We start from the raw sequence: 17,070 nt of genomic DNA, 5'->3' as shown, positions 1-17,070 counted from the left end.
TGGAAAGAAACCTTGTCTGAAAGATGAGATCAAGAATTAAAACCAGAAAGCTGACCAGTGAGTTTTCTTTATCAAACAGACAAAAGTGATTGAATGATATTAGTTATACATTAACTCCTCAGGAATCTTTCAGAAAGGGTGGGAAAAGCATCCCCCATGAAGAGTCGGGGCATACAAAAGGGGAAGAATTTTTCCTATTCCCCCCATCCTTCTCATTCTGGGTCCATTCATCATGTCATGAGAACTTCTCTCATTGGTTATAGGTTGGATGGGAGGTGGGGCAGAATGGAAGATCCAGAGCAGAGGTCAATAACAATATCTGTTTATGTAAAGATCCAAAGGAAAATCATAAAGTTATGACAGTACTCACCATTTAGTCACACAACAAACATTTCAAAATCTAGATGACCCATTTTCAGGGACACCCTTCTAAAAGTAGGAAGAGGACAAAGTAAGGGGTGTGGAAAAGTGTGGTGAAATAACTTTTTTTTCTTCAAAGTAAGTCTGGGAGTCTTTGAGTCTTCTTTGCTTTTTACTGCCTAATTTTTTACACCATAGATTTCATATTGCTGACCCAGAGAACTAAGTGTGTGGATTCTCACCCTGCCATCCAAGTGGACTGTCTGGGTCTTCAAAAAAGATGGTGTGATTTTGAGACAAGATCACACCATTTTTGAGAAAAGATACTTTTGAAGGAAGCTCCGGGAATTCTGGGTGTGCAGTGGGACTTTTTCTTTCATCTACCAAAACACTGGTTTGGGGGGATATGAGACCCCACATAGCACACACCAAGCCCTGAGGTTGATTTCCAGCACCAAGCAAAACCAAACCCCAGGATTATCCAAACACTGATGGTGACCCATTCACCCAGCTAGTCAATAACCATTTATTGCACTTACTACATGCAGGGCACTGTGCTTAATGCTAACAGTATGTAGATGAATAAAACATAATCCCTCTCTTTTAGGAGCTCATAGTTTAGGGAAAGAATCAGCCAGTCACAAATGGTTTCCTGAGCAGTCTCAAAATCTCTGTTGACAATCTTGGAGAAAGACAGCACTCCAAGAGAATCATGGGTTGGAAGGAGCTCCTTCCTTAGGTTAAAGTTGAGCTCAGGAGAAGGAAAGGTCTTTTCTTACATTTAGGAGAAAATTTCCAACTTTTTCAAGAGTTTCTATAAATTGAGCCCCATAAAACCCCCAGTCCAGAACTTTGCCTATCCTTCCCCTTCAAGGTGAATGAATGGGAAGCTGAGAGCATGCTCTAGGCCTTCTATCTTGATTGGTCTTGCCAATGACAGTCCCTCTAGGATCTTTCACTTTTCTTCTTGGCAGGTTACCTGGAGCCTGGGAGCTGGCCCAGCTCTCTCAAGATTCAGCAGACCCTGGCCTTGGTGAATAAGGAGACAGTGGTAGTCAATGTTATTTGAGCAGGGTCAGCAGGCCCTGGAGCTTCCTGAGTGCACCATGCAGAAGGCTGCATACTATGAGAACCCAGGACTCTTTGGAGGCTATGGATACAGCAAAGCTGCTGATGCATATGGCTACAGCACTCCTCATCAGCCCTACCCACCCCCTGCTGCCACCAACTCCCTGGACAGTGATTACCCAAGTTCTGCCTGCTCCATCCAGAGCTCGGCACCTCTCCGAGCCCCAGCCCACAAAGGAGCTGAACTCAATGGTAGCTGCATGAGGCCTGGCACTGGGAACAGCCAGGGTGGGGGTGGTAGCAACCAACCTCCAGGTCTGAACTCAGAGCAACAGCCACCACAACCTCCTCCTCCACCACCCACCTTGCCCCCATCCTCACCCACCAATCCTGGAAGCGGAGTGCCTTCCAAGAAGACCAAGAGTGGGCCCAATGCTTCTAGCTCTTCATCCACCATCAGCAAGCAGATCTTCCCCTGGATGAAAGAATCCCGACAGAACTCGAAGCAGAAGAACAGCTGTGCCACTTCAGGTAGCTCTATAAGCAGGCCATCCCTGGACCACATCCCTTCAGATGGACCCCAAGACCCTTTTAGGAACCAAGGGACTCAAAGCTAAAAGGGCAACCTTAGGAACAATGTATCCAAACTCCCATTTGTGTAGAAATGCCCATTGGTTTTTAGTGACTTTGATTGGGTACATAGCCTTGCAGAGATAGGGTACTCTTTTATTGCTTGGTCCAGTGCTGGACTGGTCCCATACTTGTTAATAGAAAGTCCTTCCTTATACTGACATATTATCTGCCTCCCCAGGCTGCTGGTCATAACTCAGCCTCCTCTTCTACCCAATAGCCCTTCAAATGTGAAGATAGGTTCAGGTAGCATCTTATACCCATAATCCCACCACTCAAGCCTGAGACAGGAGTGTATTGAGTTCAAGGAGAGTCTGGGAAGTGAGTTCCCAGAAACCTTTAAGAGACCTTTTGAAAAATAGAAACCCAAGTAGAGACAAACAACACCTAAAACAGAAGAAAAAGACCCATGCCCAAATAAGTTATAAACATTATCCATTTATTTCATTTAACTTTCCAAAGAACTCTTTCAAAGAGATACAAAGTAACATCCTCACTGCTCCCAGATCCACAGAACTGCAGAGTGGTACACTTGGATGTAACTGGTATGGCTTCAAGGCCATCACGGCATACCCATGAGACTCAGCCCACTCTAGTGAAACTCTAACACGGAATGGCATGTTCTAGGGGGAGAAAATAATTAGAAACTAGAGCAGCTGTCCCTTTCTTGCCCTTGAAAGGGACACTCCAGAGCTGAGAAAGACTTCTTGTGGTCCATTCCGAGTTTGAAAGAAAGTGGGCATGGTGAGAGACTGATGCCTGCTGGTTGCTCAGGCTGCTGCTTCTTGAAAATGTCTAGCTTTGTGTTCTTGGTAGGGATTATTTTCCAGGTCCAGGGCTAGTCTGAAGCCTGGGATATGATTTGTTATCAGGTCTCTGTTCTCCCTGATGCTCCCTGGGCTGGTGCTCCTAAGGGAAAGTGTCTTCCTGCCTGCAAGCTCCCTCCTCTGCCCCTCCCTCCTTAGCTGAGACACAGGCCCTCCCTCCCAGGAGAAATCCATTTGTCTTCCCAGTGAAGGAGTGGACAAGCAGCTCAGGGGTGGCAGAGGAGGTGAAGCCAGTGCTGAGGCTGCTTCTCCTAGCATTGCCATATGCAACATGCTTTCATGCTGGCCTTGGGATCCCCTAAAACTCCAGGGCAGTATCTTTGGGGAGGGTATTGTCGTCACCTCCCTGACTTTAGGTGCACCTGGCTTGAGTGGGGGTGCCAAGAACCCCTACTTCCTTCTTTGCTCTTTGGAGTGTTTGACCTGTAAACAAACAAGACAGGCGGGAGCTGCCTCAGATCCCCATCTTAGTCCCCAGCCCCAAGCAGCAGAGGTTGGGTGGGATGTTCAAAGAAGTCTGGCTCTTTTGGTGGAAGAGTCGCACAGCTGCTTTTAGCCCCACAGTAATGTCTTCTATGGCCTTTGGGTTAGAATGAACGGATGGGCTAGGATGGAGAGGAGAGAGAGGGAAGAGTAAAGGCAGAGAGGTTACAGGTGTGACGGACAGATAGGCCCAGAGGTGTGTGGGATGAGTGCTCCCTCAGACTTTCACCTCTCACAAGACCCCACCCTGCTCTAGACAGGGATGGAGGTGAGATTGAGAGGAACGCAGTGACAGAGAAGCACCTCTTTCTGTTCTGGGGTTCCTTACTCCTGGCTCAGCACCCTCTCTATCTCCCTCCTTGCCCAGGAGAGAACTGCGAGGACAAGAGCCCACCGGGCCCGGCATCCAAGAGGGTGCGCACGGCGTACACGAGCGCTCAGCTGGTGGAGCTGGAGAAGGAGTTCCACTTCAACCGCTACCTGTGCCGGCCGCGCCGCGTGGAGATGGCCAACCTGCTGAACCTCACCGAGCGCCAGATCAAGATCTGGTTCCAGAACCGTCGCATGAAGTACAAGAAGGACCAGAAGGCCAAGGGCATCCTGCATTCTCCGGCCGGCCAGTCCCCTGAGCGCAGCCCACCTCTTGGAGGAGCGGCGGGCCACGTGGCTTACTCCGGCCAGCTGCCGCCGGTTCCCGGCTTGGCCTACGACGCCCCCTCGCCGCCCGCTTTCGCCAAATCGCAGCCCAATATGTACGGCCTGGCCGCCTACACGGCGCCGCTCAGCAGCTGCCTGCCGCAGCAGAAGCGTTACGCGGCGCCCGAGTTCGAGCCCCATCCCATGGCGAGCAACGGCGGCGGCTTCGCCAGCGCCAACCTGCAGGGCAGCCCGGTGTACGTGGGTGGCAACTTCGTCGATTCCATGGCGCCCGCGTCCGGGCCGGTCTTCAATCTGGGCCACCTCTCGCACCCGTCTTCGGCCAGCGTGGACTACAGCTGCGCCGCGCAAATCCCTGGCAACCATCACCACGGACCGTGCGACCCTCATCCCACCTACACAGATCTCTCGGCTCACCACTCGTCTCAGGGACGCCTGCCCGAGGCCCCCAAACTGACACATCTGTAGCGGTTGCCGCGGGCCAGGCGCAATTACCTCTCTGGTTTTGGTGGCAGGGGTGGTGGTGGGGCGGGGACCGAGGGGCAGTTTAGGGGAACCCCTCTCCCTGATCTGGCCTGGCGGATGCCTCACGAGGTTCGGGCTTCCAGCGGCCGGGGCTGACGCGACTGGGCCTCCCCTCCAGGCGCGTCCTCCTTTGGGTGACTCGCCATAAATCAGCCGCAAGGATCCTCCCCTGTAAACCTGACAGTGCCATAAACTGCGGACCGAGGGACTCTAATCTGGTAATGGTGTCCCTAAGGTAAGTCCTAGACCCATCTGTGACGTGTTCTGAAGAGGGACTAGAGTCTGGAGAACCCCGGGCCTGGGCCTTCTGTCTAGCTTAGTTTCAGAGACCTTAATTTATAATGCTCCTTCCCCTCCTGTAAAGATTGCATCGGACTAAACAATCTGTATTTATTATTTGAAGCGAGTAATTTCGTTTCCCTGATTATTTATCCTCGTCTTAATGTATTTATGTGTATATTTGTAGAATTCTGCAGCCGGGCCTAGGTACTCGCTCCCAGGCCTTGGGGGGGGCCACATTTCACCTCTTTAGTCTCCTTGGTCTGAACTAGTTGAGAGAATAGATTGAACAGTTGTAACCGTGGCTGGTGTCTGTAGTTGATGTAAACGATTGAGATCACAAATGGTCCTTCATGGGTAGAGTCAGGCAGCCTGGTGGCATAGCACGGCTCACGCTAGTCGTTTCTCAACAGCCGAAGCCCTCACCGCTCGACACAGCTTATTGATTTCAAATTGTCTGGTACTATTTGAACAAACATTTAGAATAAAACATTTTTTCAGTTGGAAGTGTATCTGTGTTAATCACACACATCTGCAAACAGATCACTCTGTCTTTATCCCGCTGTATGATCCAGGGTTGGGGGAAAGGACCCTCTGAAAAATATTTTATTTATTCGGAATCTATTGCACAAAATAGAGAAATACTTGATTGCATTTAAGCTCTTAAAATTGGGTGGCAGTAACTAGAGAATGCAAACCTCGATACCTTCTATAGGGCTTTGCCAGAGCAGCACCTGCACGGATCTTTCTACCATTTCTTCCTATTCATGATCATCACACGGGGGGGGAGGGGGTTGTGTGTGTGTGTGTGTGTGATTTTTCTGCGTTAGATAATAAAAATTACTTTGAGAAAAACCCTGACAATCAAAGAAAAAGCATAAGAGAAGCAGGAAAGATTAAGCTGTGAAAGCTAAGGCGCTGTGGTATACAAAGAAATGATCCTGTAGAACAAGCATGGAGCTTTTTTTTCCCCTCTAGGAAGTGCTCACAAATTTTTCCTTTATAGTAGTTCATTTCTAAAGAAAACAAACCTTCACAATGTAAAATAATGAAAACTTCATTAATGGAACCTAACATGTATAAACAAACACCTTGCTTACTTCTGTTTCTTTGTGCAAAACGGGCAAAAAGTCTACAGAATTTATAATCGTTTTGTAAATATTATTAGTGTGGCTCTAGCTAGGGTCGAGCACTTACCCCCACTTCTATAGAAGGGGGCACTTGGTAAAAAGGCCTTCAGACAAGGTTCAATTATTTTGTATTTCAGCAAAGTCCTCCCACGCATCTCTAGTTGCTTTTGGCAAATATGCAACTCCCACTCCCATAGCCTGGTGACACGAGGTGAAATTCCCATTGTGTGGAAATAACGTCTACTCTTCGGATGCAACAGCAATCGTTTTCTCTTTGGATGTTTGTGTTTCGCCCAGTAACGATGGCTCAAAATAATTTTTAGTTTCCTTGTTCCTTTGTGCTGTTTTTAAAATGGCATGTTAGGCTGGGGGTGGGAGGGGGATATCCTTTTGCTAAATTTCACTCTATCTGAGCAAGTTTAAAGTATATATGTTGTAGAATTGTATCCACAGAATAAATGACTTCAATCGAAGGCATATTTTACCCACTCTCGAGGCTTAACATTGTTTTCTCTGAAACTTGCATTCATAGGCAGAATTTATAATTGTAAGAAATTATTTTTTAAGCTATTACGGAAATCAAAGAAATGCGAGCTGCCTCGTAGGGCACCACAGCCACCTTTCTTAAGTGGCTAAATATTAAATAGATGAATTGTCAGGCTGTTTAGATTCAGCCCGGTTTCTCTCATCTCCTCTTCATACCATAAATAATAATAAAAATACATAATGCATCATGGCTCCAGGCGTTTCCCAGCGCGGTGTGTTACCGCAGGAGGATCTGCTGAGTCTGCGGGTGTCTGCAAAACCCCAAGTGTCATCTGTGGCTTAGGGTTTCATGGATTAGACTTTAAACAGTGTCTAGCCCGGCTGACATCAGCTTCCTCTCACACATAGGCTCTAAGGAAGTGTCAGGTTGGGGGTTCCCACTCTCTAGGCAGCCGCAGCCTCGCAGGCCCCGCGGTGGAGGGAGGATGTTGGAAGAAGGGGGAGGGGTCGCTTCGACCAAACCTGCCGGCTTTGCCTACCTTCTGAAGTTCTTGGAGACTTCAGAGAATTGCTCGGTTCTTTCCTGCCACTAACGCGAGTCACGTGATAGGCACAGCCGCTCCTAGCGTGGGTGGGGGCGGTGGCGAGTTCTGGGAGGGCACACTCCCACGCGGCCGCCCGCCCGAGAGAGCTGGGCCCGCGGCACAACCATTTAAAACTTCATAAATTATAAACAAGCCGCCTTGGCCTTCGCCATAAATTCCGCTCCTCTTGAGCCTGCAATTAGTGTTAGGAAGCACCCAAGTCTAAACACAACCAAACGCCCTCTGAAGGGCCCAACTGCCCGAGATTGCAAGCCTTTATTTATTTGCCGGTGCCACCCCCTTTGCACTCGAGGCTTGCACACAGTCACCTCCTCCCCCGCCACCGCGGGCAGTACACACTCCGCTGGGTTCCCCGCTCAGCCCGGGAAGGTCACAATAGCAGCTCTATCCACCGAGGCGCCCGCCGCCTCCTCCCTCCCGGGTCTTCGAGAAGCAAAGAAAGAAGTGTGGGGGAGGGGAGCCTGGCCAGCAATGGCGCCCGGGTCTTAGGCCTCCGCTCTCGCTTCAAGACTAGACGCGGGAAGTTGGCATGGGTAGGGAAGCATCCCCTAGCTTGTCTTTCTCTCACGAGAATCTTCTCGCCCACGGCGCTTCTCTGCCCCCAGAGGCTTCACCGCCCGGTTATGGATGCCCCAAAGCAGTTAGGTCTACCCGAAGCCCAGAGTCCATTGTGCCAGCGGCTTCCTTTCTGGTCCTCTGCAGAGACAGCATTAGCCACAACCGAATAGGTGTCAGAAGGGAGGAGTACCTAGGCCCCTCCGGAGGGCGTTGGTCTTGGGAGGTCTACGGGGCAGGATGACTTTGTTCCAGTCTTGGTCAGACCTCTTTTTTCTTCATAGCTTTTGGGGCGCGGGGTGGGGTGATAGGGGAGATTGGGCAGATTGTAGATCTCCGGTAGCGTTGAAGGACATTAGATCTAAAGGAAAGGGGTCAGGTCCTTGAGCATGACTCACGGGTGGCAGTCATTTGGGCCTCCCTGGTTGTTCTGTCCAGACAATCAAATATGGATTAAGGTAGGATGGCAGTCAGGCAGAGATATGGCCCTGGTGCAAATGGAAGTGGGCGTGGAGGAAGAGGAAACGTTTTCCTCGCATCCCGGGAAACCTCGGGATCCATTCTGGAGTGGAATGCATAGACCCAACTGGGCAAGCCAGAGGGTGGGAAGTTGCCATGGAAAATGCTGAGAGTAGCCCTGGCCACTGCTAAGGTGGTTTAAAAAAAAAAGAAAGAAAGAAAAGAAAAGAAAAGAAAAGAAAAGAAAAGAAAAGAAGAGAAAAGAAGAGAAGAAAGTGAGATCAAGTACATACTCTGCTTTCTAGCTTTCAGACCAACCTCATCCAGGGAACTGACAGAGAAAAATCTGCTTCTGATAGAATCATTAAATTAACCATCCATTTGTACCATTTCTTTGTACAGGCTTTCAAATGGGAGAGAGGAAGAGAATGTGGAGCTTGTACTTCCCCTTGGTTCAACCCCAAGCCCAGTCCCTGTCAGAGATGTGTCAGCTAAATTGGTTTCTGAGGCCCCAGAGAATGCTAACCTTGCTGAACAAGAGTTTTCAAATTTCTGTCTATAAGAACTACTAACGGATAGTGCTTTCCTACACTAGCTTCTGTCCTTTCTCCCTCACTGGGTACCACTACAGTGAGGTGCAGTGCTCTCTTCAGCCACCAGGCTTGGAAGCCCTGGCTCTCCATCTGTTGAGGTTTTCCTTTAGAGAGGGTACAGAGGAGAAGGGAGAGGAGGTTGAATAACAAAGAAGCTAACTCTTCCTTCCATTTGTTTGATGGGGGGGGGGTGTACAAGCTTGTTTACACCTTCAATATTCAAGGGATTGTTGCAGGTCTGTTTTGACTTTACCAGAAGAACTGGTTGAAACTTTCTTGTGAAGTCAAGAATTGAGTAATCCCAGTTTACAGGTCTAGGAAGGTCTTCATCTGGGAGTTCTTGACAAAACTTTGGTCCTTCTTTGAGAAACTTAAAGAAAATAGCAACAGAGGTATATGAGTATGCAAGAGTCAGGAAGCCCAGACTCCCCACCACCACCACTACCCCCAGATTTTGTCTCATCATTTTTGGGCATCGCAGTCTCCCAGATAGGGTATATTTAGAACTTAGGTCAATAGACCTTTGGGCGTTGAGACACTTAACCAACTGAGACTGAGTTGTCCCTAGTCAAGCCTTACCTAACCCACACTTTAAAGGGCTGGCTCTTCTAGATTTCAACTCTCAGGAAGCCTGGATGGATAGCAAAGGACCAGATAGGTGAGTCCTCTGCCCTTCCTGCTGTGGGGCGCTACAAGATGTGATGAGATCGCTTACCTTGTTTTCTACTCCACTACAAATGCTCTTACCTTTGGGGTCCGAGGTCGGTGTCAAACAGATTTATAAACCTGACCTGAAGCCCTTCCTTAAACATTTCCCTCAGGTCTCACATCCTGCTTGTCTAGTTGCAAAGTTCAAAGACAATCCATTTTAGGTCAGGTCCAGTGTGAAGCAAACTGAACAGATTTCCCACTGGCAAGAGGCCCAATACCCAAGGGTGCCCAATCTTTTGCCATTGCAGAGAGATATAAGTGCCACCATGCCATCTCATCAGGTCTGTGGGGTTGGAGGCCATTGCAAGTTTCTTTGCGTTCTTCATCTTACGATAACTACTTTTAAAAACAACTTGGGAATTGAACTAATGGTAAATATGGCAGATGGCAAATCTATACTCTACCACTAAGCTACATACACAACCCGTGGCAAAAACACTTTGGTTCCTTTGGCTAGTCTGGCTCATTTTTCAATAAGGTCTGGAAAAATTACCAAAGTGAAGTTTAACTTTAAAGAGGACCAGAGGAAGAGGAGATCTCGGAATAAGTCAGAATTCACGGAAAGCTTTTGGTACAGATGATGGACCAAGGGAGCAGAGACTAAAAGCAGGCCTGGAGAGCCTGTGGGCAAGGCCCTTTCTTAAAGAAAGGAGTCTGGAAGCCCCTTTAATGGCTCTATTGTTCACTTCCTTGGCCTACAAATACCCTAGCCCTCCCCACCTTCTTCTCTGGACCGCGCAGGAAAGTGGGTCACACCAGGAGAGCTTTGGGGAGTTGGTCCCAGTGTTCCTCACTCCCGTCTGCCATTCTTGGAGCAGCGCCGATGCCATCACTGCGGCTGGCAGCAGAACACAAAGGAAGCCCTAATTCGGTCCCTGGACCTTAGGGTCACTCTAAGTAGGAGGCTGGTGTGGTTTCCAGTCTCAGAGCCCCGGTCGCCCGCGGGAACAATAGCGGCCGCCTGCCCGGGAGGTCGGGCGCTCGGCACAAAGCCGGCTTGGTCCGCGCGACCACAGGACGCACGCGCTGACCCGGCTGCCAGTCGCTTGCCGGTGTTCCCGCGTCCACCTGGAACTCTCCGGGAAAGACAAACGGTGAGTTAATCACCCTACCGGCTGGCGGCCGCGTCCTCTGCGCCCGCCCTGGAGGCGGGATGGGGAGTGGGGTTCTTCTGTGTGTGTGTCTGGGGTGGGGGACGGGAAAGGTTACTCCTATTAAGAGTTCATCAATCACCCGGTGTGCACTTTTCGCTCGACAGCGGTTCCTCCTTCTTTAGAGCAAGTCTGGGCCAGCTGGGAGCCGACCAGAAACCGCAAGCGGAGGAGACGCTGGCGCTCCGGGTGAGCGCTAAGGGAGGGGGCGACACACAGTCCTGCGCCTGCCCAGCAGCGACAAAGATAGCGCTCCAGGCAAGCCGGAGGGGAAGGTCGGGGACATCTCTGTGAGGCACCCGAAGGGAAGGCCACCACTTACTTCTGAGCCCTAGCTGCAGCCCACCAACATGGACCTTCACAGCAAACCTGCACCCACGCTGTCCCCTGACCCATTGTGACCCTGCATTCTCCTTCCTACCCCAGTGACACTCTATTCCTAGAAAGGGAAGCCCTCTCTCTGAAGGCATGGCAAGAACAATCAAGGTTTCTTATTGACCCCAAGTCTGCCTGCAGCTCTCTGCGTAGGAGTAAGTAGTTCAAGGCTGCCACTGAACTTGGAGTAAACTTGAATTCAGTTTAACGTTACAGTAAAAGTCCGTACATCATCTACATCACCCCCCGACGTCTTCCTGTCTAATGCAGCAGCAAGACTAGTAAGCATTTTCACTTCAGCTTTTTGGAACGTTCATTTTAGTAGTATAAAGGAAAGACTGGCAGTTTCTACAGACAGTCCTGAGCCTTGGAATTGTTTGCACCAGGTTCGTTTGGTGGTAACACACTCCTACATCACTTCCGGAGTGGTAAATGCTCTCTGTACATTACAAAAGCTTTGGCCTAGTCCCCTTTGTGCCCTTTTCTCTGGCTGAAATGCTTCTTTACTTGGATAAGCTACATTACTCAGCCTTTGTCAAAGTCCTAGAATGTCCTTCCTTCCCTCAGTCTTCTTTGTCGTCTTTATTTTGGGTGGAAATTAACTTATTTTGGAAAAAGTATCCTACTACCATTTTGCTTGAGACAGTGACAGTGAGTCATTTAAGCTTAACAATACCCAACCCACTGAGCAATAAAACAAACAAACAAACAACAAAAACCACTAACCTTGCTTCTTTTGTTTCAGTTTGTCCTGTCCTCTAAATCTTCCACCAACCCACTGAGCAGTTCCTGTGTGCACTGCATCGTGCTGTGGATAGATACAAGGCTAAGTAGCTAACAGAAGGTGCTCTTCAATCTGGTGATGGAGAGAGAGAGAGCCTCCTACAAACAACCTGAGAGGACTATAAGTTTGCTCACACTGTTCTCAGAATAAAGGAAAGAGGCCTTAACCATACCGTAGTGTCCAACCAGCTACTCAGGTTGATTTTGGTTTTCTGAAGAGCTTTTCAGGTCAAGGAAGAATGAACATGCCAGGCAGAGAAAGCAACTTGTGCAAGAAAATGAAAGGGGAAGAAAGAACAATGATAGTAGTTTAGAGTAGGGCACCATTGGCTGGCAAGAGAGTTTCTGCAATGTTCTGCAAGGTTCACAAGATACTGAGTCTGGACCTCTCTTGTGGGGAGTAGCTGTTGAACCAGGTCTTAATCTGGGACAAGAGGTTCATTATCTGACTGGAAAGCTAACTCTTGGGGGCACTGTATCTAACTGAAGAAAGGAGATAGTCAAGTTTAGCGAAAGGAACAAGGTTGAGGAGAAGAGGCATTTAAGAGGTTGGGCTCAAAAACTCTGTGATGGCTGGATGGGTAAAATCCCTGACTTTCTGTTTAGAGGGCCTGATGGGAATCAAATCATTAACTACAATGAATAGAGGCAGAGGAAGAGGCTGGAAGGCAACTTAATATTCTCAGTTCAGGTCTACACTGTGCTTTCCATGTAGCTGCTGATACACTGCAAGACCCTAAGCGATTCAGTTAATCTTTCTGAACTTCACTTTCATCAATGAAACAGTCAATAAAGATATCTACCTCATAGGTTCATCATGAGGTGTATGTGTGTGTGTGTTTTGGAGCACTCGAGCTAGAGTTCTCTTCACCAAGCCCCAGTAAATCTTCTATATAAAGCTCAAACCTAGGGGAAACATACTCCCCTGCCCCCATCATGTTGATCAATACTGAGATCCTGGGTGGCCACAGAGAAATAAGTCCCAGGGAAATTAAAAACAACACCACCCTACTGCTTCCCAGATATTGAATCCAAGCTAATGCTCAGGGCGAGGTCAGATCAGATTAGTAATCAGAGCCCTCCCTCTGCTTCCAAAGGGGGTGCTCTCAGGAGAATTCCTATAGAAATGTGGTCTTGGTATCAGACCACTAAAGAGGAGGCCTCTAAGCAGACATCAAAAAGCTTTTGTGCTTTTTAAAAATGTTAAGTCTATGTCTATCAGGGGATGCCTGAGTTCCATAAGTTCTGTGAGGAACAGCATACTATAGGAAAAGTGTTGGGTACCTGACCTTGGCCATTCACAGGGATGTGACTACCAGTTTCTTGTCTTTTCTGTACCGGTTATCAGCTGTGAAATAGATCAGATAAGGGGAAAATGACATTTTATGTGATGCTGTAAGGGTAAATAAAAGATGAAAATTTCTGCTTACCAGATTAAAAAAAAAAAAACAACAAACCTTTAATATCCCAATGATTTGGTAATGGTGTAAGGAAACAGGAACTCTGATAAGTAAGTTACTGATAGAAATTCAAGATGAGTTTTTGTTTTATTTGAGACAGGGCCTTTATTGCCCAGACTGTGCCTTGTATTCCTTCCTTTGAAAATAATTTTATTTTTTGTATATGATAATTTTGTTTGCATGTAGATACGTGTACCACTTGTTTGGTGTCTAAGGAGTTCAAAAGAAGGGATCAAATTCCCTTGAACTGGAGTTACAAACAATTGTTGGCTGCCATGTGGGTACTGGGAATCAAACCCAGGACCTTTGAAAGAGCAGAGGCAGGTGCTCACAACCACTGAACCATTTTTCCAGCCTCTGGATCGAGCTCTTGACCTTCTCTCCTTTTGAGTGCTGGAACTACGAGGACACAGAGACATATCTACCTTGTTTTGCTTTTAAAACGAGCAATTTAGCAAAATTCGTTGAAAATGTCAGCACATACACACTTTGACTTAGTAATTTCACTTCGAGATTTTTTATTTTTTGAGACAGGGTTTCTCTGTGTAGCTCTGGCTGTTCTGGAACTTGCTCTGTAGACTAAGCTGGTCTTAAAATCATAGAGATTCCCCTGCCTTTGCTTCCTGAGTGCTGGAATTAAAGGCATGAGCCACTGCTGCCCAGCTTCAAGGAATTTCTTAATGGGTAAAAATTTGTATGTATGTATTTATTAGCAAACATTTGAAACAGGTGAAGAACCATGAACAGGAACCAGTAAAGTCAATTTGGAAAGTGTACATAGTAGAACAGTATGAAGTTTCGGAAGTTGGCTGTGCAGATCTTAACACACAATAGAGGAAAGAACACAAAAGCCATAGACCTTGACTAGCAAACTACCATTGGGTTAAAAATATGGAGAGACATGAACTGTTCGTGTATAAGGTGTCTCGGAAGGGCTGGAGAGATGGCTTAGCAGTAAAGGACACCGAATGCTCTTACAAAGGACCTGAGTTCAATTCCCAGCACCCACATGGCAGCTCACAACTGTCTGTAACTACAAGATCTCTCTCTCACACACACACAGACATACATAGAGGGAAAACATCAACACACATAAAATAGAAAAGGAATAAAAATGTGTCTCTGAAAAAAATATCCATGAAATGAATAGAATTGGTTGCTTATATGAAGAGGGACTAGATGGCTGGGGATGAGGGTAGGAGAAAGACTTCACTGCATACTCCTTTGAATGAGCCATATAATTGTCAATTTATTTCTTATTTTAAAAATAAGTCAACACATCATCACCATCACCATCACCATCATCGATACTGGGCATGGAACTCCAGGGATTTGTGAATGCTAAACATGTACATACAACCTGTCAAAGCAATGAATTAGGAGTTGAGAGACAGCTCACCAGTAAGAGCACTGGCTGCTCTCCCAAGGACCTGGGTTTGATTCTCATCACCCACATAGTTAACAACTGTATTTACAGTTCCAGGGGACATGATACCCCTATTCTGGCCTTTATAGGCACTGTGTCCATGTGATAAACAGATATACATTCAGGCAAAACATCTAAATACATAAAAACAATTTAAGCAACAAAGTATAAGTGATTAGTATATAGGCATCAAATTGGTATCTGCCTGTGTACTCATCTTTTAAAAATATGAGTGCAAGGCCTTTACACTGTATCAAAGATAGAAACCAAAAGTAGCTTTGAAAATATTGAAATCCATCTCTTACATGCCAAACAAATAAAAAGAGAATGGTATGCTGAGAATTTTTTTTTTTCCAATGCTGGGCTCAAACTAATGCCTTCTGTATGCTAGATAAGCATTCTACCACCAGACACACCCCAAGCCTTTGGTAAGAAAATCTATAGCATATGACAAAGGGTTAACACACAAAGGGTTGATAATTAATAAAGAGAAGACATAAACCTTCTAACAGAAATATTAAACCAAAGTCAGGCCATCTCATGTCTGTTGCTTTTTGTACTTGCTCTACCCAATGAAATAGACTTAGGGTCATTTCTTGTGGTCCTTCCAGGGTTCTGATGGCAGTCAACCTCCATGAGAAAAGTGGTGATCCTTTACCCTTGTAGGTGGGGGTGGGGAGTATGGGGATCTATTCTCAGAGACTCAGGGTGGAGCTACACAAGTCTAATGCACAGGTTAAGCAAACTCTCAAAGGGAGAAGAGCTCTCCCAGAAAGGAGGGCACATTCCACACAGTTCTGCCTGCTCAGGACTGAAGGTGCTGTAGTGCCAGTGCTAGAGAGAGGCTGCCTTCATTCTTCCTTTGTCTAGGCTGTAAGAAGACAATAGACTGGAAAGTCCAAGATCCATCATTTTTGATAGGAAGCCATTCTCTCTCAACTCCTGAGTAAATCAACTTTTTCCCTAGAACCAAGAGTTTTTAAAAATTGATTATTTATCTTTATCTGATGATGTTCGTTGGTGTTTTGCCTGAATTTATATCTGCATGAAGGTGTAGGATCACCTGGAACTAGAGTTACTACAGACAGTTGTCAATTGCCATGTAGATCCTGGAAATTGAACTGAGGACCTCTGGAAGAGCAACCTTCGCTCTTAACTGCTGAGACATTTCTCCAGCACTAAAACCAAGAGTTTGACCCGTTGTATGTGTAAGATGTCCCTTAGTTTTGCCATCTCACACTGTGGAAGATCACCCTTTAGCCAGAGGAAGTTAGGCCAAGGTACATTTCACCCCTTCTGAATCCCTTAGGCTCAGATGCCCCTTCCAGATAAGGTGGCAGATGGAAGATGAGAGTTGAAAACCTCATCCTCATTCCTCTCCTTACAACATTGCTTCAGAAGAACTCCTAGATTTCTCTAAGGAAAGGAAGAAGCAAATTTCACTTCTTACCCATTCAAGGTAAGCTAAGGGTTATAACTAGTAGAATGTTGTCAGTCACTGGAAAACACTAACTGGTCAGTAAAATTTGTGGATTTCCTACTGACCACTTAAGATTCATTCATTCATTCATTCATTCATTCATTCATTCATTCATTCCATGTATATTTGTGTCTGTGTGCATATAAGCACACATGTGGAGGTGTCCAAGGAAGCCAGAAAAAAAGTATTAGATCCCCTGGAGCTGGAATTCCAGGTCATTGTGAGCTGTCCAATGTGAGTGGTGGGATCTGAACTCAGGTCTACAGGAACAGCAAGCATTCTTAACCTCTGCACTCTCTAGCCCCAACTGACCATGTCTCTAAGACATTTTCTGGAGCTGTCAACCATTTAGGCTTAAGTTTGATCTTTACACTTACTTTTTTACGCAGCTACTCATGTAGACACTCTTCAGGCATACTCGTGTGTCAGCTGGCCAGGTGACACTAGTCTTTCACTCTGCTCACTGTCCCACCTACAGAAGAAGCATCTCCTTGTTCTGTGTCCCCAGCCCCACCTTCCACAGCAGAAAATTTCAGAGTGTAGTTTTGAGCAACAAGAAGCTTGTTTAAAAAATAAAGATTCCTGAGTCAGACCAGTTGGATATAAACCTCTCAGTGTCCCAATGAAACTGTACCTTTAGGCAAGCCTTATGGCACTGGTTCTCAACCTGTGGGTCATGACCCCTTTGGAAGGCGGACTGACCTTTCCACACGGGTCTCTTAAGACCATTGGAAAACATAGATATTCACATTACAATTCACAACAGTAGCAAGATTACAGTTATGAAGCAGCAATGAAAATAATTTTATGGTTGGGGGGGTCACCACAGCATAAAAAACTGTATTTAAAGGGTCACAGCATTAAAAAGGTTGAGACCCTTTGCTCTATGGTTATTCCATAATTGCAAAGGAGCCTTGGGTGTCAGTAACTTGAGGGTACTCTTACTTAAGCTAGTACTAGATAATGGTAGAATATACTACTGTTTCTGTTTTTTATTTCTTTTTTTTTTTTTTTTTTTTTTTTTTTT

At 46.7% G+C, this 17,070-nt stretch overlaps 1 protein-coding gene across 3 annotated transcripts in view; it reads left to right on the top strand.

The window, feature by feature from the left end:
* The window catches only part of Hoxd3 (homeobox D3), a 35,976-nt gene extending 30,281 nt beyond the window's left edge, over positions 1-5,695 (top strand). The window contains exons 2-3 of one of the 3 annotated variants that reach the window (XM_028762968.1): positions 1,335-1,959; positions 3,736-5,695. In XM_028762968.1, the coding sequence (XP_028618801.1) occupies positions 1,419-1,959; positions 3,736-4,493 (1,299 nt within the window). In that variant the 5' untranslated portion in view covers positions 1,335-1,418 and the 3' untranslated portion in view covers positions 4,494-5,695. The remainder of the gene's footprint in view (positions 1-1,334; positions 1,960-3,735) is intronic. The other 2 variants (XM_028762970.1, XM_028762969.1) reach the window with 2 other exon arrangements.
* The last annotated feature ends 11,375 nt before the right edge of the window (positions 5,696-17,070 follow it).

This window comes from Grammomys surdaster, unplaced genomic scaffold, assembly GCF_004785775.1.
Source record: "Grammomys surdaster isolate TR1022 unplaced genomic scaffold, NIH_TR_1.0 136, whole genome shotgun sequence".
Classification (NCBI taxonomy): domain Eukaryota; kingdom Metazoa; phylum Chordata; class Mammalia; order Rodentia; family Muridae; genus Grammomys; species Grammomys surdaster.
Note: the sequence above shows the minus strand (reverse complement) of the source record. Positions and strands in the feature narration are given on the sequence as shown.